The 21,890-nt window shown below is 45.0% G+C and overlaps 1 protein-coding gene across 5 annotated transcripts in view; it reads left to right on the plus strand.

Moving 5' to 3' along the window:
* Positions 1 to 21,890, plus strand: part of ABCA1 (ATP binding cassette subfamily A member 1) — a 126,442-nt gene that overhangs the window by 94,284 nt on the left and 10,268 nt on the right. For all 5 annotated transcript variants that reach the window (XM_035016171.1, XM_035016172.1, XM_035016169.1 and 2 more), the window contains 18 exons: positions 1,083 to 1,131; positions 1,279 to 1,392; positions 2,439 to 2,587; positions 4,047 to 4,171; positions 5,216 to 5,314; positions 7,825 to 8,014; positions 9,018 to 9,112; positions 10,434 to 10,466; positions 11,536 to 11,641; positions 12,462 to 12,536; positions 13,024 to 13,193; positions 14,733 to 14,910; positions 17,067 to 17,182; positions 17,279 to 17,423; positions 18,865 to 18,988; positions 20,231 to 20,360; positions 20,620 to 20,740; positions 21,620 to 21,682. In XM_035016171.1, coding sequence (XP_034872062.1) covers positions 1,083 to 1,131; positions 1,279 to 1,392; positions 2,439 to 2,587; positions 4,047 to 4,171; positions 5,216 to 5,314; positions 7,825 to 8,014; positions 9,018 to 9,112; positions 10,434 to 10,466; positions 11,536 to 11,641; positions 12,462 to 12,536; positions 13,024 to 13,193; positions 14,733 to 14,910; positions 17,067 to 17,182; positions 17,279 to 17,423; positions 18,865 to 18,988; positions 20,231 to 20,360; positions 20,620 to 20,740; positions 21,620 to 21,682 — 2,082 coding nt within the window. The remainder of the gene's footprint in view (positions 1 to 1,082; positions 1,132 to 1,278; positions 1,393 to 2,438; positions 2,588 to 4,046; positions 4,172 to 5,215; positions 5,315 to 7,824; positions 8,015 to 9,017; positions 9,113 to 10,433; positions 10,467 to 11,535; positions 11,642 to 12,461; positions 12,537 to 13,023; positions 13,194 to 14,732; positions 14,911 to 17,066; positions 17,183 to 17,278; positions 17,424 to 18,864; positions 18,989 to 20,230; positions 20,361 to 20,619; positions 20,741 to 21,619; positions 21,683 to 21,890) is intronic.

Consider the following 21,890-nt stretch of genomic DNA (forward strand, 5'->3'; position numbering starts at 1 on the left):
TCGTGCTGACCTGGGTGTGTGTGGGTTTTTTGCTGTTTTTTGTTTGTTTGTTTTAATTATTGTAGGGGTGCCTGGGTGGCTTAGTCGGTTAAGTGTCCGACTCTTGATTTCAGCTCAGGTCATGATCTCAGGGTCGTGAGATCGAGCCCTGTGTCAGGCTCTGTGCTCAGCGCGGAGTCTGCTTGGGATTCTCTCTGTCTCTCTCCTTCTTCCCCTCCCCCCCATTCATGCACACTCTCTCTCTTTAAATAAATAAAATCTTCAAAAAAAAAATCATTGTAACTTAATATTATCCCTATAATAAGATGAAAAGGTGGGCACTCAGGGATGCCGAGCTAGGATTCAGCATCGAGGGTTTGGGCTACAAAGCCCATGCTCTCTCTACTGTGTAGCAGCACCTGCCTTTAGAGACCACAGCATCATAGACCTGGAGGGCTGGGAAGGATACAAAAGTTGTCTGGCCCAGTGGTCCCCAAGCTTGACCAGGCAGAGAAATCATCTGGGGATATTACTGACAATAAAAATTCCAAGCCTCGGCGCCAGGGTCTTTGAATGAGAATTTCTGGAGGTAAGACCTTAATGTCTGTGCTTTTATTACATGCTTTCCAGGCTGTGGTCTGTAGTCCAGAGTTTAGAAATCATTGGCTAGTTCACATTGTCTTACGATGTTTGAATCCCTGATATAATATTTCTAGTAATGGGGAGCCCATCATCTTTTGTCATTCTGTCTTGGATGACTTAGCATGGTGCTAGCCTACTCAAGAGATTTGGGGGCCACAGACCTGGAAGAAGCCACCTTACGTGTTCCCTGTAGATACAGAACACATTTCTTCTGTAGTGTTCTAATGTCAAACCTTTAATTTGAAAAAGATTGTCTGGATTGATAGTTCTCACTACTGGGGAAATGTTCTCTGGTTAAAAATGCCTTCACTCCCAAATGACTGGCAAAGTATTACTAATAATTGAAGCTTTTACTTTTTGTCTTTAGGGGCTAACAAGCCACTCAATAATGTAATAATCATGGCGGTGATGATTGCTTTCATCACGTGATGCTTATACTATTCTCACTACCGTTTTTTCAGATATTTCTCAAAGTGGCCGAAGAGAGTGGGGTGGATGCTGAGACCTCGGGTAAGCCTCGGGGGGAGCTCTATGCTCTGGGAAGTGCCTCTGTAGGCCATCTTAGCTCACCAGTGTTGTCCCTTTCCCTTTGACTTGAGGAGGGCTTGTTTTGTTACAAATAAAATAAAATGTGGAATTCCTTCCTTTTGTCTGCAGATGGCACCTTGCCAGCAAGACGAAACAGACGGGCCTTCGGGGACAAGCAGAGCTGCCTTCGCCCATTCACTGAAGATGATGCTATTGATCCTAATGATTCTGATGTAGACCCAGGTCTGTTTGGGCAAGATCTGTGTTCCATTGTTTGAAAGTGAATTTCTTGTCTTGTGTTACTCCCACGTTACCTTTTAACGGCCTTGAGCGTGGGATAATAGATGCCTACAGGGTCCAAAGGGTAGTGGGATGATGAAAAAAGCCACATTTGCTTTTCCAGCATTGGGCAAACCATAAAACCTGAAGGAGCCCATCCTCATCACTTTTTTCATTTAGTTGAGAAATTTCACTTGAGACACATATAAAAGGATGGTCCCTCAGTCCTCTGAATCCATTTTTATCGTTTCTGTGGAGACCCAGTTTCTTGCCTAGATAAGGTATTTAATTGTTGATGAATGATTTTGAAATAAGTCAGTTTTTAGAGCTAATTGTACCTTAGACTTAGATATTCTGGATGAGTGTGTCCCTCTGTGTTTGACTGGGATGGAGAATGGAAGACAAGAAGTCAAGCAAATCTTGGTAAAATGTGAAAGCGCCTCAGTTAGGAATCATTAGTTTAAGACAAGGATTTTTATACGATTTTGAGGTACAGAAACCTTTCTCCCAATCCTGCTCCTATGAGTGTGTGGCCCTCATGTTTTCCCTGATTTCAGACATTGTCTGTACTTAGATCATTTGAATGTGTCTATTTTTACCAAAATAATAGATGGTAGACAAATCAGCATTGTCCGTTCTCAATTATGTCAGCCTAAATGCATGGCCTATCTCATAGAATATTTTATAAGAAATTGGGGATGACTTGGTTCATCTGAATGACTTGATGTACAACAGTTTTGTGTGAATGCTTCTCTTCAGTTGTCTCAAGGCACCTTCATTTTGTGCACTCCTCACATGAGGACTGGAAGGCAGAAAGCTCTACTGTTGGACATCTGGGGTCCTAGCTTTTCCTGGGACATTGATTTGTCATGAAAGCCCTTGACTTCTGAGAGACTTTGGCTTTCAAACACAAGCCTCCAAGATGGTTGCTGAGGATGATGGAGGGCGGAGCGTGGTGAGGTCAAGACTGCCTCAGATACTAGGTGACCTTCAGTGTTGGCTTCTTGCAGAATCCAGAGAAACAGACCTGCTCAGCGGGATGGACGGCAAAGGCTCCTACCAGGTGAAGGGCTGGAAGCTCACACAGCAGCAGTTTGTGGCCCTTCTGTGGAAGAGGCTGCTGATTGCCAGACGGAGTCGGAAGGGATTCTTTGCTCAGGTGACAAGTGCTGCTCCAGGCCAGTGACTCTGGCTCCCCGGGTGGGCCGCAGGCTCCCTGACCAGTGCAGGCAGGGGAGGGTCATGGTTGTGAGGTGGAGCTGGAGCCAGACTTTCCGTATTTCAATCCCAGTCCTGCTTCCTGCCGCTCACGCATCTGCGGGCGAGTTACTTCTCTGTGCCTCCGTGTCCTCATCTTTAGAATGAAGATAATGTGCCTATGACATAGGGTTGTTATGAGGATTAAAGTGAGTAAGTGCTTAGAATGGGGCCTGGCATTAAGTCGTGCTGTGCTCTGTGTGTGTGTGTGTGTGTGTGAGGTTTATGGTAGAGGACAGCGTAACAAGGACAGAGTTTAGGAAAATTGGCTGGGCAAATTCAGTTTTCATAAGCTGAGATGCACTTGACATATAAACTTCCTGGAAACATGACTTTTCTCTAAAGTGATGTTTAACTGCAAATTGACAGAAAGGTAGCCGGAGAGGTCAGAAAAAAATGGGCAAACAGAGAAGACTCCTTACACTGTTGCCTGCATGTCAGTGTTTGCATGCTAAGTTGCTTGGTCGGAAGGGATAAAATTATCCCGCTGTATAAAATCGAGAAGTATAGAGAAAGTGTCTGTAGAGATTCTTCCCTGCAGACTCTGTGGGTAATGCAGGGAGTATGAATTTGGAGCATGCAGACCTGGGTTGGAATTCTGGTTCTGCCACTTATTGGCTGTGTGACCTTGGGCAAGTTGCTTCGTCTTTCTGAGCTCAATTCCCTTGTTCGTTGATTGGTGATAGAGTTGTAACGATAATGAAATGAGATGATTGTCATAGAGTATTTTCCCATAAAGAAGGATTTGGGTGATGACGCGTTTTGAGGCCATCCCATGGTGACGGCGGACGCTGTCCCCTTTCAGAGCGTGGGGTCTGACTGGGTCGCTTAGTCTTGGTCTGTAGATTACAAGTGAGAGGCCGCAGCGGGAGTGACTTCACATGGGTACACTTGTAGTAGGACAGAACCAGGCTTCGGGTCTTCTGGCTCCTGGTGGAGGGCTTGATCTCTCGGCCTTTCTCTGAGCTGAGCCGGGCTCATGGCTCATCGTGGTCTTTCTCAGGTCTTCGGTGGGAAGAGAGCAGGACCCAGAGTTCTGAGTCCCCCTGACATGTGACCACTGTTTATATCTCTCTGAAGTTTTGAGCTTCGTGCCACTGCGAGGTGTCCACAGCCTCTGGCCTTGTGTTGCCAGCCTCCAGAAATGCCCTGGAGGGAAGAGGTTTCGGTGGCAGGATCTGCTGCTTCCCACCTGCCATGAATGCCTTGGTGGAGCTCTGTTCTGGGTCCCGTGGTGCTCACTTGCGTGCTGGCTGGGCTGGGGAGGCTGGCTGGACTCTTAGGGGCTTGCCCCAGGCCCCTTTTTCTGTCACTTGGCCTTGTTTTGCCACTTCCTTTCCCCCTCTGTCCGCTGGCTACAGATCGTCCTACCAGCTGTGTTTGTCTGCATTGCCCTGGTGTTCAGCTTGATCGTGCCCCCCTTTGGCAAGTACCCCAGCCTGGAACTTCAGCCCTGGATGTACAACGAACAGTACACGTTCGTCAGGTATGTGTTTGCTTTCTGTGCCCTGGAGAGAAGAGAGCTCAGGCAGACTGAGGGTGTTGACGCTGCTGAGGGCCAAGGGCAGGTGGACTCGAGAATCACGCGGTGGAGTGGATTTTATCAGCTGTTCCAAAGCCCCGACACAGACTAGTATCGTATGCAAAGAACAGCAGGGAATTGAACCTCCACTGACAGACCCGTCCTCTGTTCCCACTTTTGAGCTCCTTTCTTTTTATCCTACAGTCATCAGGAACAGGCATCTGTGTTTTACGTAAATAATCTGCCCTTGCAAAACATCTATGAGGAAGCTATAGTATTTGGGCTTTTCATAGCTGTGTCTTAATTTTGTCGCTTCATCCCAGGGCTTCCGAACATGGGCACGGCATCATACCTCCAGGTTCTTGTTTGTCTGCACGGTACATTTCATGTGTTTATTACGTCACAGATACGGCGGAGCGAGTGTTCTTTAGACACGGATGCCAGCTACTCTGTAACAATCCAGTGCTTCAAACAAAAGCACAAAGGAATTTCTCTACTTCCTTCCACAGAAGTTTTCTTCAGTCTTGTAGTATTTGTAGACCTTTAGATGGGGAGAAGCATCTCCGTGATGTAAAAGGGGAGCTTTAAAAGAAACGAAAACAAAAAATACATAAGCACGTGAATTGGTTCTTCCTTCTCTAGCCCCATGTTTCTTTCCTGTCTGGTTCAGGTTTCATGGAAAACTGTGAAAGTATTTTTGAAAAACCGATCCTTAATGAATTTTTGCACATTAAAATACGTGTAGAAATGTGCGTGGCTGTTTGCACATGTGCGCACACCCATTCATTACAACCTACACAAGCTCAGAGGGCTGTCCCTTACCCTGATCCCAAATACGCAGTCAGTGTCCGCTCCTTTTGGGTAGGTTTTGTGTTTTATTCATTTCTGATAATGAGCGCCTGGCATACCGGAAGTGCCTAATAAAGTGTTCAGTTTAGAGAAACAATTCCACCTCCCAGTTCCTGGTTTTAATGAATTGCTGAGCTGGCTGCTGTCATGTACCCACAGTAACGATGCTCCCGAGGACACGGGCACCCAGGAGCTCTTGAATGCCCTCACCAGACACCCCGGCTTCGGGACCCGCTGTATGGAAGGAAATCCAATCCCGTAAGTGCCCCTTGAGCCAAGAGACCCTTGACAGCTGGGTTGTCTTATGCTTGTCACCCGGGTTTGTTGTCTGCTCTATTACCTTTATCAGCTGTGATAGATGCCCCTCGTTGCGACTAGTATCATTTGTCCTTCGAAGCATTTTTTATTTTTAAAAAGCTGATTGAGTAATCTAACCAGAATCTAGGAACAAACAGAGCCGACTAGGAGAGTTTTCTATCATCCTGCGGAGTAAAATCACTGCAGACATTTATTTACTGCTTTAGAGATTAATATTTAATTCAGATAGCACTTTGTACTGATCAAATGCTTTCCCCTTCTTCCTTTCTACCAGCTCCTGTACCTAAAAGCAGAGATAGGCTGCCATTATATATAATTTGCAGTTTGGCTTATCAGCTTCTTCACTTTACCAACCTGAAAAGATGTTCTATATTATTGTGTATAAAAATGGACTTTTTCTTCTTTTGGAGTTGCATATTTTTGTACTTCCCTTCAAAATCCTTTTTAAGGAAGTAGGTAGCGTATGGATAAATGCAGTGAAATACCCACGTGTCTCTAAGTGGGCATGGGGGGAGGTGTGTGTGGAGGTCTTTGTGCATAAAGACCATGAAGAGAGGTGAGTTTCCAAGTGAACCGAACCATGACCCACGAAGGTTCGAGGTTCCAGGCTCAGGTAGAATGAAGTTCTGGCTCAGTTACAGCACAGACTCGGAGGAATTATGGAGAGTGTGGGAAGGCATAGGAAGATTGGAGAAGGACTAACTTGAATTCCAGGTTTTAAATGGAAGATACTAACTTTGCAAGTGACAGACCAGTGAGTCTGGTACCTGGGCATGCAAGGTTTCAGAGCAGATTTCTAGACAGATAGCTACCATGTCCTTGCCAGCTCTTACTGCTGAATATTTACTAAGCATTTGCTGGTACTGACTGCTTCATGGGTGGTAAGCCCTAGCAGCCAATGTCCGTTCCTAAAGAACAAGATGACCGTTATGGAAAAGGACATGGAGACATCGTCTCTAGAGTCACAGGACTTCTGACAAACCTGCATGTTTTGTAGGTGAGGTAGAAGAATGAAATGAGGTGGATTTATTATACGCCCACTGAGCGGTGTGGACTCAGAGAAGTGCCAACATGGGGGGAGCTGGGTCTGGGCTCAGGGCTAGCCTCCAGAGACAAAAGAGGTCCAGCCCCTGCCGTCAGAGGATTCACAGTGTTGGGGCAGAGCGCTGCTGCATGTGTGTGTGAGGGGCGGTGGGACGGAGGGGTCCCACTCTGGCAGCTTTTCCCAAATTCACATTCTAGGTTTTACCAAAAGGAGTAGAACTGAGGGAAGTTTGACTGGGACATTGACTGTGGCATTGAGCTTTGTCTCAGCCAATCATCTTGGGAAGGTTTTGGAGTGTGAGCCCCATGTCTTTCCATCAAATCACGGAGGTTTAGAGAGAACTAGAGAGCAGTCCACAAATCTGTTCCTTTGATATTTTTAGCACGTACAAGAATAACATAAAGAGTGTGGCTATGCATTGTAGAATTTTGCAACTGGAAGGGATGCTGGAAATGACTTGTTTAGCATGACATTATGTACTTTTATTTTACTGGTGGAGAAGATAAGACCCACGAGGGCAAGCATTGTGTTGATGGTCCACAGTGATTCAGAGCTCAAGTCAGGCATCAAGGCCTTGTGATGCTTGCAGACAACCTAGCTCTTCATGTACTGAGCACCCTCACCCCATCCCCTCCAAACCCCAATTCTGTACTCATTTTAAAGCATGAAGTGAATCTTGCCATCCTGCCCCAGATTTACAGCACATTGAGCATAACATGCAGACTCCTTCCCAGGCCCTGGTCATCTGGCACCTGCCTCCCTCCACCCTCAACTCCCATCACTCTCCTCCCTACCTCATCCCACTCCAGCCACACTGTCCCCCTGCTGTTCCTCAAACATGGAAAGTTCACTTCTTCTGAGAGACTTTGTACCTACACTTTCTATTGCCTTTGCTTGTTGTGTTCTTTCTCCCCAGATCTTTTCCTGACTCCTTTCTAATCGTTTATGTCTTGGAAGAAGGCAGTAGTCCCGCTTCCCCCGATTCAATGTCCTCTTATTTTGCTTTATTTTTGGCTAAGTGACCTTTGCTTATTGCCAAATTCCTCTCCAGAAGGCAGGGACTTTGTCTTGTTCACCCCAGACTCTCAGATATGCAGAACAGTGTCTGGCACATAGTAGATGCTCAGTGAATATTCGCTGAGCGAACACAGGGGCAAGAGACCAAATGCCGGCAGATTGGATTGACTGGAGTTTGGTATATGAGCATTTAGGGCCTCTTTGTGTTCCTTCATCCTTAACTGTAAAGTGAGTTTGCAGCTTACAGGTCTGTGGGGAGATCAAACAAATGGTGAGGGGATGGATAGATGCATGTTTGTGGCTGTTATTGATTGGTCTGTGCTCCTGAGGCACCAGGAAAGGCCAGGTCCTCTTGGGTGATGCTGCCTTTGCTGCCCTCCCTTTGCAGAGACATGCCCTGCTCGGTGGGGGAGGAGGAGTGGACCACCGCCCCCGTTCCCCAGACCATCACGGACCTCTTCCAAAATGGGAACTGGACGATGGAGAACCCCTCACCCACCTGCCAGTGTAGCAGTGACAAAATCAAGAAGATGCTGCCCGTGTGTCCCCTGGGGGCAGGGGGGCTGCCTCCTCCACAAGTGAGTCACCCTCCGAGTGACTGAGCAGATGGTGGTGCAGGGGGGCTGGGAGCTTCTGCTTGGGAAGAAGGAATGGCTGACCTCTCCTGTCAGGGGGTTGTCTGATTCAGTCTTGATCTTAATTCTTATCATAGGGAAAGGCCTGTGGGTTTTGAGGGGAAGGGACTTGGTCTACAAGTTCCTATGTCTTAGCTTGTTTGTCTACTTTGCAAAGTCAGCCTCGGTTACTTACTTGTTTGAGTTAAAACCAGATCACAACACTCTGGATCAGTGGGCCGTGCAAGGCACAGTCTGGCTTCTCCCACTGAGGTCATGTCACGGAATATACTGTGACAGGCCCGGCTCCCTCCCTGGTTCTGCCAAGGATGAGCTGGTGACCTCAGACAGGCCACTCACCTCTGAATTAGGGAGGCTGGCCCATAAAACTTCTGCGGGTCTTAAGACTCTGACATTCCCTGAGGCTGTGCGTGTGGGGAGCAGTTCTGAGCCTTTTTTCTGAGAACAGTTCCAGAAAGAGGCTTGCTTGTGATCTCCCTCTGTTGCTTTATCAGCATCTGGGTTGCAGGGTGAGGACAAGCAGTTGTAAATGGGTGTGAGAACTTGAAGAAGTCCTGGTTACTTCTCTTTAACAGAACAGTGAATCTATTCATCAGTATAAGTCCAATGGACCGAAGAAGTCACTGGGCATAGTCAATGATACTGCTCCCTAAAAACCTTTTGACTATAAAGAATCATGTTCCACTGTCTATTGTTCAGTAGTTCAGAATAATTTCCTTGGGGACATCTTGGCTTGGTGTAAGTGAACGGCCGATGCTGAGGGCAGAAAGGACCAGGCCTCTGTGTTTGGCTGATGGCAGCACCTGGGCCCTGTGGGTAGGGTCTGGTCACACTGTGATCCACATTCAAGGGACATGTGTCACTGCAGTCCTTGATTTTTTTTTTTTTTTTCCTGTTTCAATTGCCCATAAAGACACTTGCGCTTGTTTTTTTTCTGTGATGACAGAGAAAACAGAACACTGCAGACATCCTTCAGAACCTGACGGGAAGAAACATTTCGGATTATCTGGTGAAGACCTATGTGCAGATCATAGCCAAAAGGTCATTATTTACTAAACTTGGCCCTTGCTTTTTTCAGTCCTGATTAGGGGAATTACAGGTCTAAAAATAGCACACTGATGGGGAAAAATACCAAATTTTGGCCTGATGTTGGCTTTTGGAAGTTTAGGGTATTCTCCCAACCTAGAAAAGATAAGTATTATGAACTTTAAGTTGTCAGCACCAAGGTAAGGCTGCCTGGTGTAATCACAGGGCTGTGCATTAGAAAAATTCTGGAGATCAGATGTACAGTATTATGATTATAGTTAACAATACTATATTACATACTTCAAAGATGTGAAGAAACTAAATCTTAAATATGCTTGCCACAAAAAAAAAGAGGTGATGATTTTAGGACAGGATGGAGGTATCATGGTAATCATAATACCTAAATACATCAAATCAAACTGTTATACACCTTAAATTTCCATCGTGTTCTATGTCAGTTGTATGTCAATAAAAAAATCTCGATTCAAATTTGAATTCTACTTACCATCTGCTTTACCAGGAGCAACGAGTTATCCTTTAAAAAGTCTTTGTTTGTAGAGTATGTGATCCTACCATTGCTCTTATTATTTTGTTAGGAAGATTGAAGGACCCTGATGTATATAAAGTGCCTCTCGTGAATGGAACATGTGATAATGTGGACAATGTGTGGCATTATGGAGCCCAGGTGGCCTGACGTGGCTGTGGAGCCTTGGAACAGCCCCAAAGTTTGCAGGGCTATCGAGGCACAGCGTTGAATACTTGATGCCCAGGAAATGTTTGTTCTGGTGTCCTTTTGGCTTGTTGGGCTTTTCTGTTAGGTGTTCTCAGTGACTTTAAATGCTTGAATGATAATCACTGTCGAGTTTCCGAGAAAGAGGCATAACCTTTCCATGTCCTCTGTAGTTGACATATTACCTTGAATTCAGTAAGTTTTGGGGCACCTGGCTGCCTCAGTTTGTAGAGCATGCGACCCTTGATCTCAGAATCATGAGTTTGAGCCTCATGTTGGGTGTGGAACTTACTTAAAAAGAATAAAAAAAAAAAAGTTTTAGTTCAGTCACATCTTTGTCTATAAGGTGGTTTTTGAAGTGGTTTAATCCAAAGCATGATTTTCTTATAAATGACAAGGTTTTAAAATGGGGAGAAGGAAAGACCTGGTGACTGGGGTGTCCTTCTATGGGTACACCCCCCCTCCGCCCCCCCCCCGCCTGATCACGGGATTCTTTCTGTCCTGGCTTGTCTCCTCAGGTAGACAGTAACTTCTTTTGTGTTATCAGGAATAGGATCAATGTTTTTTTGAACTGATTTTTGGTTTCTTTTTCTTTGGCTTCTGCAGTTTAAAGAACAAGATCTGGGTGAATGAGTTTAGGTAAGTTGATCTCTTTCTGTGCTCGCTTGTATTTTATCTGGACTCCTGTAGTTCAGAAGGATGACTTTGATCCCGGTATCTCAGATCCCAGGAAGTTGGGGTGTGGGGATTGTTTTGCCCTTGGTGTTTCTTCTCAGTGCTCAGCTCCCACTTCAGATGCCTTTGAAATGTTTGGCCTTCTGATCCCCTTGAGGAGATTCAGCAGTTTCTTGGAGGTCTCTAGGGATTTAACCGGGAAGCACAGTGTTGTGAGGGAAATCCCTTATTCTGTTTACATTTCCTCCCCACCAAATCAGATTCCCAAGGGGGTCCTGGGGACTCCGGGACAATTTTTCAGGCCTTTATAATGAGACCAAGAAGGTCTTAGATGAAATAAGAGGCATCAAAGCTATCTATTTTCACAGTATTTGAACTCCTTTATCTCTCTTGGTTTTGAAGGAACCAGGTGGCACTAGGGAAGAAAGGAATGAAAAGCACTTGAAGCCAGTTGTGCTTCCTAGAGAATGAGATGCCTTATATGGCTGCCCCAAAACTTAGCTCTGTCACTGCAGCCCACCTTTCCTCTTTGCCTTTTTCACAAGGGCTAGCACCCGCAGAACTCGGCACAGAGCAGATGCAGACTGGGACCCCTGAAGTGGCCTTCATGCTAGGAAGGAGCCATGGCCTGTCTCTAAGCCCTCCCTAGGCTATTCTGGTCACTGTCCTCCCCTAACTCCCCGTCTGCTTGCCTTGACACCCAGAGACCCACGTGCAGGTGCAGGCCGGGACCACCAGGGTGGGAGGAGGAGCATCTGTGAGGTGAAAGACCCTTCTTTCTTCAGGGTCTCAGCCATCTCACGCTGTGTGTAATCACAGTGCAGCTTCTTCCCCCTTGGGCGGGAACCATAAGAGTTAAGAGCTTGCCAGAAGTCCTCAGAGGAGGCCAAGATGCAGCTTTCTCCAAGTCTGACTTTGGTCTTGCTTTGAATAAGCAATTCCCCTCCATGAAGCCTGCACACATTCATGTGACGTCTGCTGCTGAATGATACCGTGTACCACACTGTATTTTAACGTTAGGCTGTTCTTTTAGGTATGGAGGGTTCTCCCTGGGTGCCAGTAATTCTCATTCACTTCCTTCAAGTCAAGAAGTTAATAATGCCATCAAGCAAGTGAAGAAGCACTTAAAGCTGGCCAAGGTACGGTATCCATCCTAGGACATGTCAGAAAAATGGGCCCAGAGTTGCCACTCCGAGGGAGTGGTTGGCAGGTACATTTAATCACCTTGCCACTTACTGTTTGGAAGACTTTGAATCCAAAGCCATTTTTGGCATCTACTGATCTTGTGCCGGCCAAGACTGAGCTACTCAGCAGATATTTAATATCTGAAAACATAGGTCAAAAAAAAATTTCCGAGGTTTAAAAGCTCTCAGAATAACTTCACTTCATGAAGTAAATAAACTGGGCTTCAAACCCACTTACCTGAAACAATCACCGGTTAAAAAGGAATCATTTCCTTTAAGCTGGTGGCAGGACCTTGGAGGCTGTCCCTTCATTTCTCAGTATTTTGGGTTTCCCATTATTTAAATGAGAATGAGAGCTCCGGTGGCATGGATTTCAGGATGATGGGCATCCGCAGTAGTCCTAGAGTCTGTAACTCCGCTTTTGAGGCCCAGACCCCACATATCCGACGCATCTGCCCACGGAGCGTAGTTCTGGGTCTCGGGGACACCCAGGGGACTGCTTTGAAGAATGCTCACCACCCGGTTAAGTGAGACCTCTGCATCTTGGGACTTGAAGTCACACGGTGTCCCTGTGATTCTTTCAGAACGTGTGGTTTATGGCAACATGAATGCTTTAGATTTCTGGTCATCACTTATTTCTCGGGCGCCAGTCCTGCAGTGGTTTCATATCTCACTCGGGTGAACAAGGCAGTAACGATGTGGCCCTTCATAGGATTGTCCTGTTGCCCTTCCCTTGTGAATCATCCCAACTGAGGCAGGTTACTGTTGTTCACAGGACAGTTCTGCAGATCGATTTCTCAGCAGCTTGGGGAGGTTCATGACAGGACTGGACACGAAAAATAACGTCAAGGTGAGGCCCTCTGTTCCAGTAGATTCTTGATGAACAATAATTCTTAAGTACTTTCAGCTCATAATGTTGATAGGCGTATTCATGACAGAAAAGAGCAGACTACTGATTTTACCGTGGAGGCCAGACAGCGTGGTGGTAAAGAGAATTGGCTTTACCGCCAGACATACCGAGGGAACCGCTGTGACCTTGACCAAGTTCCCTAACCTATCTAAGCCTCGGTTTCCTAATCCAAGAAACCAAGACAGGAGTCATGCCTTAAAGCTGTGGTGAGGATTGAATGAGTTAAAGATCCGAGGTAGGCAGCGCGGTGCCTGGTCGTTCGGTCAGTGCTCCGCATACCCTGGCCTCTGTTAGGACTTCACCATGTCCTCCGACGCTAATGTTTCATCTTGGTGTACGACTGGCATTTTGAAAATGTGCATGCACACCTACTCCCAGGAGCAGGATTTGGAAGCATCACTTTGTACCTGGTGTCTTTTATTTTTAGGTGTGGTTCAACAACAAGGGCTGGCATGCCATCAGCTCTTTCCTGAACGTCATCAACAATGCCATTCTGCGGGCCAGCCTGCAGAAGGGAGAGAACCCCAGCCAGTATGGGATTACTGCCTTCAATCACCCCCTGAATCTCACCAAGCAGCAGCTCTCGGAAGTGGCTCTGTAAGCATGGCTGAGTCTGCCTGGGTGGGGTGAGGAGAGGAGAGGAGAGGCTGTTGGTGGAGCCGGGGGGTAGGGGAGGGAAGCGTGCAGCTGGTTGAAGAGTGCCAGCTGAGGATACAGTTACATTATGGTAGGTCCGGGCGAATTCGGGTCCTGGGCAGAAAATGATCACTTCATGAACTGCTGGCAGGGATTAAACTGCAGAAGATCCAGGATTCTGATGGATCAAAAACCATTACCTTGAGTGAATTTATATAAAGTGACATTGTCAATAAAATCCTCAAATAATTTAACTCACGGTTAACACAGTCGTTCATAGAAAACCAGTTTTATTAGTTTTGAAACCACTGTTTCCTAAACTTGGTGAAGCATGCTTTTATCAGCTTGTCCTTTTAATTCCTGAATCAAGTGTGCGCGCGTGTGTTTGTGTGTGTGTGTGTGTGTGTGTGTGTGTGTGTGTGTGTGAAGTCTGAAGCCAGTATATCACAGTTTAAAGTGCGTAACCTTTGGAATCCTAGAGATCTGTGTTTGACTCTGGTTTCTAAATTTCTAGATGTATGGTGTTAAATGAGGCAATGCATGTAAATTGCCAAGTCCAGCACTCAACACATTGTTGATATTCAGCACATGTTAGATTCTTTCCTGTGTCCAGAGCGTGGCACAGCTATTTCTGCTTAGCTCATATAGGATATCAGTATATACCAATAGGATCTTTATACCAAGTTTATATAAAATTAATACATATAAAAATAGTTTGTTACGTCCTGTTTAATGGGCTTATAACTGTTCTCCTTTAATAGAATCTGATAGAATTTTTGCTATTAGATTGATAAGCACACACTATTGTTTTCACTTTTATTTACAGCCAGAAATTAACTTACTTGAATAGTTTCACACTAATACTTCTGCTTTATTTCATTTTCAAGGTACACTAGTCCTATATGTGTGAACATTTACAACTTAATGCTCTTAAGGGTCAAGAACAGAAGGCCAAAGTGAAGGCCAAAGTGAATGCCAGACTTCCTTTAATAATTTCATTATGGTGGGCGCCGGGCTGGCTCATTTGGTTAAGCGTCTGCCTTCAGCTCAGGTCATGATCCCAGGGTCCTGGGATCAAGTCCCATGTCAGGCTCTCTGTTCAGCGGGGAGTCTGCTTCTCCCTCTCCCTCTCCCTCTGCCGCTCCCCCTGCTCATGCTCTCTCTCTCTAAGTAAATAAATAGATAATCTTTAAAAAAATAATTTCATTATGGCAATGGATTCTTTTTTGCCTCATTGGAATCAGTTTTGCATTTTAATTATCAGGGTTTTTTTAAATTGAAAATAATCATCTTTAACCCTGAATAAAATACATTTGGTCAATGGATTTTTCCCTCTGGGCTATGCCTCACATCTCAGATCTCTGTGTGTGTTTGCGTGCATGTGTGTGTGTGTGTGTTTGCACGCGTGCGTGTGTGCACACACTCGTGCATGCACGTATCTTGCTTGAGTTCTCAACTGCATCGGTGATCCCTCATATCCTCACTGCCTTTCTTTTTCAGGATGACCACGTCAGTGGATGTCCTTGTGTCCATCTGTGTCATCTTCGCGATGTCCTTCGTCCCGGCCAGCTTTGTTGTGTTCCTGATCCAAGAGCGGGTCAGCAAAGCGAAGCACCTGCAGTTCATCAGTGGAGTAAAGCCTGTCATCTACTGGCTTTCCAATTTCGTGTGGGATATGGTAAGAACCCCAGTCTGCTGCTGCTTTCTAAATCGTCAGGGCTGGGGACTGGATGAAAGAGCCTCTGGCTCCTGTAAAAGTGTTTTAGGTAGTCAAAGTGAATGAAAAAGGAAAGGCAGAGGCTGTTGTATACTCTCATGACACTAAATATGGTATCAAATACGGAGCTGATCTCACACCGCAGAGAAAATCTGTCTACACTGCAGTGAATACCACTACCATCACTACCACTAATTTCTTAAGTGACCACTTTTCAAAGTAACTTCGAGCTGGAAGACTCTTAGAACTCCAGTGCCTCTACCCTGTCTGGTAGGTTTTCACCTCCAGAAGCAGGGTGTTCTTTGCCTTAGTAGGAAATCCATCTTTCATTTGGAAACTCTATACATTTGACCCAGAAGCCTATCCATCCATTTCAGATACGGTTTTGTGCCAGCACTAACAGATTGCTTCTGTTCAGACCAATATGGAGGACTTCAAAGAATTCTGAAGTTCTAATTTTTGTAAAGTGGAGTTGAAATATATCTCCCTTGACTTCCATTAGTTGTAAGCCACACAGAATGAATTTAATCCTCCTCCCACTGCACAGCCCCTCGGGTATTTGAAGACAGCTTTCATTTAACCCAAGTCTTCCCCGTATAAGATGATATATGAGAATACACTTTGTAATCTCCAGAGCACTATACAAATGCGAGTGATGATGGTGAGGATGATGTCTGTGCTGATTAGACCAAGCCTCTCAGACTTGTCACCCTTGTGATATGTTGACTTTCTGTGGCCATGCTCCACATTGTTAATGTTCCTTTGGAAAAGCCAAGCCCAGAACTAACCCTTCAGGCTCTGGTCTGAAGGGTTCCAAGTCTAGAGAGAGTTGATCTTGATCCCATACCTTCATCACTCAGCCCACAGGTTTTGCATGCAGAAGAAGCACTGTCTTGTTAGCAACTTGGTAGCGAACTGAAATTTCCATTTCCCAGAATGATTGGTGAATGGGGTCTCTTTCCTTCTACACGAATACAGTTGACTTTTTGAAACTTTATATTTATCCCTGTTACACTGCATCTTGTTTCCTATCCATTTGTTTTTGTTTTTATCTTGCCCCAGTAATTACTTCATTCCATAAACACGTACCGAGTGCTCATGATGTATCTGACTGTGGCAAGCGCAGGGGATTCAGAGATGAAAGATCAAGTCTGTGAACTGAGAGACCTCACTTAGCTACCTATGTATTATCTGTCACTTCCTGGTTTCAAGACTCTGAAATTTGCTAAAAGCAGGTCTTCATCTAAATTGTTGATAAACCTATGGGGAAGGATGGGACTGAGGCAGAGCCCTGTGGTCCGAAGCTCAAATTCTTTTAACAGCCAATAAGCCCACTCTCACCTCCCTGCCTGTGCTTTGCTCTACCAGTTATGAATTCTCATAATTGTCCTGTAGTCAAGCCTTTATATCTGCATTGTAAGGCTTGATACACTGTCAGGACAGACTTTAAAATTATTCTCAGTGTGATGAAACAATTCTGACATTGATGTTATGAGGTAAGCGCTTATAAATAGATGTGAGCTTGAACTTGGGCAGACTATAATATAGCATTAATTATAAAACACACAATCATCTCCAGGAAGAATCATGGAAGCTTATTTGCTGCCTGTGAAATTACAATTACTCTGACTGGGAATCCATCGTTCAGTAAGTTTACTGAGCGTGACACCTTGGCTTAGCTGTTGGAAAGATGGAAAGGGCATGCAGTTTATAAAATCAGCCAGGGTAAAAAGCTTGTCAAAATGTATTGTCAGTATTTTGGTGAATACTTTATGTGGCTTCATTAATTCAAAGTTATTCTCTGTTGGGCGCCTGGGTGGCTCAGTCGTTAAGCGTCTGCCTTTGGCTCAGGTCATGGTCCCAGGGTCCTGGGATCGAGTCCCACATCGGGCTCCCTGCTCTGCGGGAAGCCTGCTTCTCCCTCTCCCACTCCCCCTGCTTGTGTTCCTGCTCTTGCTATGTCTCTCTCTGTCAAAAAAATAATAAAATCTTAAACAGAGAATAACTTTTTTTTTTTTTTTTTTTATCTGCCCTTTCTTGTCCTGTGATGGTGAAGACTTGGGGTGTGTTGTGTCTTTGACTTAGAGGTAAACTCCATTTCCTTGTTCCACTTCTAGTGCAACTATGTGGTCCCTGCCACGCTGGTCATTATCATCTTCATCTGCTTCCAGCAGAAGTCCTATGTGTCCTCTACCAACCTGCCTGTGCTGGCCCTTCTACTTCTGTTGTACGGGTAAGGCACCTCTTGGGGGGTGGAAGGCATATGGTGCCCAGAGTCCGAGGGAAGGCAGGGGACACCCAGTGGACATTTGTCTTTGTGCCTTACCAGGTGGTCGATCACACCTCTCATGTACCCAGCCTCCTTCGTGTTCAAGATCCCCAGCACAGCCTACGTGGTCCTCACCAGCGTGAACCTCTTCATCGGGATCAACGGCAGTGTGGCCACTTTTGTGCTGGAGCTTTTTACCAACAATGTGAGTCCTGCAGGAAGAGCACCTCCTGCAGGGACGAGCCTCTGCGAGCCAGAGGACCGCACCACATCATGATCCTACACCACTTGTCTGTGGTGCTGACACCGCAGACCTCTCTGTCCTTCAGATTCTCTCCTCTCTGGGTTTGCGTAGCACCTCTTTCTCCTCCTTTTCCTTATATTTCTCTGATTGATCAAACCCTTTGGTTTCCATTGACAGGTTCTTTTGTACTCCTTTCTGTTTTGGTGCTGCTCTTCCCAATATGCGGTGCTCTGCCATCTTTGCTTTCCACTTCAGATGCGTCTCTGTGATGCTGTTCATTCCCGAGGCTTTTACTGACTGCCCTCTCTGTGTCTTACATTGTTATCTCCCAGATCTTTGCCTTTGACCCTGATTGTTCCCTTGAACTCTCGGCTCACGTTTTCACTTGCCTAGCGGGTGGCTCCATTTGGGTTATTTCCAGATACCCCGGACTTGACCCGTCCTCATCATCTTCTCCCTCAGGACCTAGTACTTGTCCTGCCATTCCTGTCACACTAGATGGCACTACCATCCACCCGGTCACCCCGGCTGACCATAGTATGGGCATCATATATACTTTGCTTTTGCTTATTTCCCACATTCAACTGTTTACCTTGTCAGTTCTTCCAATTGCATGTCTTTTTAAGGGTCTCTGCCCATTCCTGTTGGCATTGTCTTTGTCGAGACACCTTAACTTAGCACGCAAGGCCACAGAACTGTACGGCCCTTCCTGGCCACATCCCGCCACACCCTTTCCCGAGGCTCTGTAACTTCATCTGGGTTGGTTGTTCCTTAAACCCTCCATTCTCCTGTAGGTCTGACTTCCTTTCTCTCACTAACCCCTCAGGACCGCGCTCAACTGTGAAGCCTTCCTTTCCTGCCCTATGGGAGGTGCTCTCTCCGTCCCCAGTGCTCCCAAAAGCCCTCACTTCACGCCTTCTGTACAACACCTCTCCAATGATGCACTCATTTCCTCCAGAGTAGAGACTGTTTATTAACCTTTGCCCGCCCTGTGCCCTAGCACAAGGCATTCAGCCCACAGCAACGTAACTGTTGGATGTTTGGCCACTGGCTTGATGTACACAAGAAGAATTGTTAAAATGCCAACAAAATCCATTTGCTTTTGAAATGCTAAGCCAGTATTTTATTATGGATTTGCTTCTGATTAAACATAACCGTGTTTCTAAACTTTGCTCATAGTTCTCCACACTCATAGCATTACTGCAAATCCTCTAAAAAGGAAATTTTATTATGTTATATGTCATCAACTGTGGCTACCACTCTTATTGGTGTCTGAATTCAAAGGTTCAGTTTGACCCCAGGGAATCACATTTTTCTTCTCTCCCATTATTGCAGACCTTGATATATTTTTAGCCTAAACCATAAATGACATTCAGTTTCTCTCTTACTATATTTTTCTTAGAAGCTGAATAACATCAATGATATCCTGAAGTCTGTATTCTTGATCTTCCCACATTTTTGCCTGGGACGGGGGCTCATTGACATGGTGAAAAACCAGGCAATGGCTGACGCCTTGGAAAGGTTTGGTGAGTGACAGCAGCGCTTGAGGGGCTTGCCTGGAGATAGCCGTTCTCGTGAGCCCCAGTTCTCCGGACTTTGGGTTGCAAAGAGGCTGGTGACGGGGCATAGGACTTCCCACCACTGAGAAAAGGTTCATGACAATGAATCTGGATGTGGCATGGGTCTTTGGATAGAACATTCGTCTGTGTCTCAGATAGCATTGAGAAAAAGGAGAGGGGAGGTTTAGAGGTAAGGACAAAAACAGTGGCTTTATCCTGAATCCAGGGCATAATGCCACTGGTTGCATTTGTTAGCCACTGGAAAACTCAAAGCACAATTTGAGAATTGGATACAGGCCAGAGAATCAGAAGGAAGGGTGCAAACTTTGGCTCTGACGATGAGGAAAATCATGGGCCTTTTACACAGTCTATAAAAAGGGAATTTACTGCAGCTCTTTCTGTCTTTAGAGTCTTTAAAAATATTTCTCCTGTAGCCACATTACTATTCTTTATCCACTGGCTCATATAGCTAGATGGGCCATGTTATTTAATAGACATAGGAGAGGAACTTTTTTTTTTTTTTCCATCTAGCAGGTACAAAGGAGATACATAAGGAATGTAAGGAATATTCCCATAAAGCCGGGTGATTTAATTGGTTCACTAGGTTATATTATATGCTACTGAAAGAGGCATCTTTTTTTTTTTTTAAAGATTTTATTTATTTATTTGATAGAGACACAGCGAGAGAGGGAGCACAAGCAGGGAAAGTGGGAGAGGGAGAAGCAGGCTTCCCGCCGAGCAGGGAGCCCGATGTGGGGCTCGATCCCAGGACCCTGGGATCATGACCTGAGCCGAAGGCAGACGCTTAACGACTGAGCCACCCAGGCGCCCCAAGAGGCATCTTTTTAAAGTGCTCTCTAATCTTCCTTTAGTGAAACTTACAGTTTGCTAAAATACCCTAGAAGTTACCCTGGATTGCTTGCCTTTTTTAAAAAGGATTTTCGGCATGTCTCATTTAAAAAGGAAACATAAGATATGAAATTATAGGTCTAATACATGTTGATTCTGAAATTCTGACTGATAATGAGTCACAATATATTTTCCCAAAACCCTACCCTAAATCAGTCACTCCCTTAATTTTTCCTCCTTGTCATAGGCAATAACCATTGGTGTTTCTAGGAACAGAGGTAAATTTGAGCCTGAATTTGAGGAAGGGCCATGGTCTTTGGTGCCTCCATTCTAACTGGATCTCTGCATTGTGTCTACCAGGGGAGAACCGTTTTGTTTCACCACTGTCCTGGGACTTAGTGGGACGGAACCTCTTCGCCATGGCCGTGGAAGGGGTGGTATTCTTCCTCATCACTGTTCTCATCCAGTACAGATTCTTCATCAGGCCCAGGTGAGCTTTTTGTGAGAACTCATGGAGCATCTGGTTGAGGGTCACAGAAGAACATGGGGAATCACTGGTCAGTGGTGGTTGCACTGCATTCAACTTAAGACGATCCAGCTAATTTTCCTAATGTGGGCATTCTCAAGCCCACAGCACTGCTGATCCTAAAAACTGTGGAGAGTAGATTTAAAGGACTTCCTTAAAAATTGGATCTTTGTCTTGAAAAATACCTTGAAATACTGATTTTTCTTAAAATGTTTCTCCCAAGACCTGTAGATGCAAAGCTTCCTCCTTTGAATGATGAGGATGAAGATGTGAAGCGGGAAAGACAGAGAATTCTTGATGGTGGAGGACAGAACGACATCTTGGAAATCAAGGAGCTGACTAAGGTGAGGCAGTACAGGCTGTAACAACTTGCCTTCAGTTTTTTTCAGCTTTATATGTTGGAAATGAGCATTTTTGCTGATTTGATTAATGAAAAGAATATGTGCATCTAGACCAAACTTCTATCAATTTAATTTTATTTAAGATACACCGAGAGGACTTCTTAATTAAAGAAATCCTACTGAGAATACTTCTGTAATGTTAAGTCTGGTTCTCAAGTATATTTGTTTCTCACACTTACATTTATGTGTTTGTTAAAACATACTAAAATTGTATATCTAGTCAAAGCCGAGGTAGGAAGAATAAATGGTTGATTTTTGAGTATCATGGTCTAAAAAGCTGGTATGTCTCTGTTGCTCAGGAGGACAGTTTGTTTCAGCCTACTCTAGTTCACTTTTTTATAATATGTACAATATTTGCAGTGTTTGGATTATACATTTTGGCCGTGTAGAATTTTTTTTTTTAATGTAGGCTCCATGCCCAGCGCAGGGCTTGAATTCACAACCCTGAGATCAAGACCTGAGCTGAGATCAAGGGTTGGATGCTTATCCGACTGTGCCACCGCGTCCCAGGTGTCCCTAGAATTTAATTTTTAAAATGCCTACAATATCAAGTAAATGAAAAATTATGTAGATATAAATGACCAATGTCTCTTAAAAAGGTTGATAATAGATTAAAAATAAAAAATTCACTTTTATTTTAAGCTTTTGAATCATTCAGACACAGAGACAGATCATGGCTCTTGGCATATCAAATATGTGACTTAGTTTTATTGATGAGCCTTGCCTTGTGGTGTGTTTGGGTTATAGTTCCCTCTTCCCCAGTTGCTTCCGATAGTTGTGATTCACTATGGCTCTTGAATTTTTGCATTTTGTTGGTTGCAGATATATAGAAGAAAGAGGAAGCCTGCCGTTGACAGGATTTGCGTTGGCATTCCGCCTGGCGAGGTAAAGGCATTGTCTACCCTGTACTTGGCCCTGTTAATTCATATTACCTACCCAATCAAACAACAATGTCTGTAAGGCTTGAAAGTTTTTAAAGCTTTCTCTATTTATGTCTATATGGAACAATCAGTCATTGAGAAGATGTCAAAAAGCAACAATTTTGGATAATCTCAGGCAGTTTAAGAAAAGAATGCACATCCAGAATGTGTCT

Source organism: Mirounga leonina, unplaced genomic scaffold, assembly GCF_011800145.1.
Source record: "Mirounga leonina isolate KUSES-001 unplaced genomic scaffold, KU_Mleo_1.0 Mir_170, whole genome shotgun sequence".
Lineage (NCBI taxonomy): Eukaryota > Metazoa > Chordata > Mammalia > Carnivora > Phocidae > Mirounga > Mirounga leonina.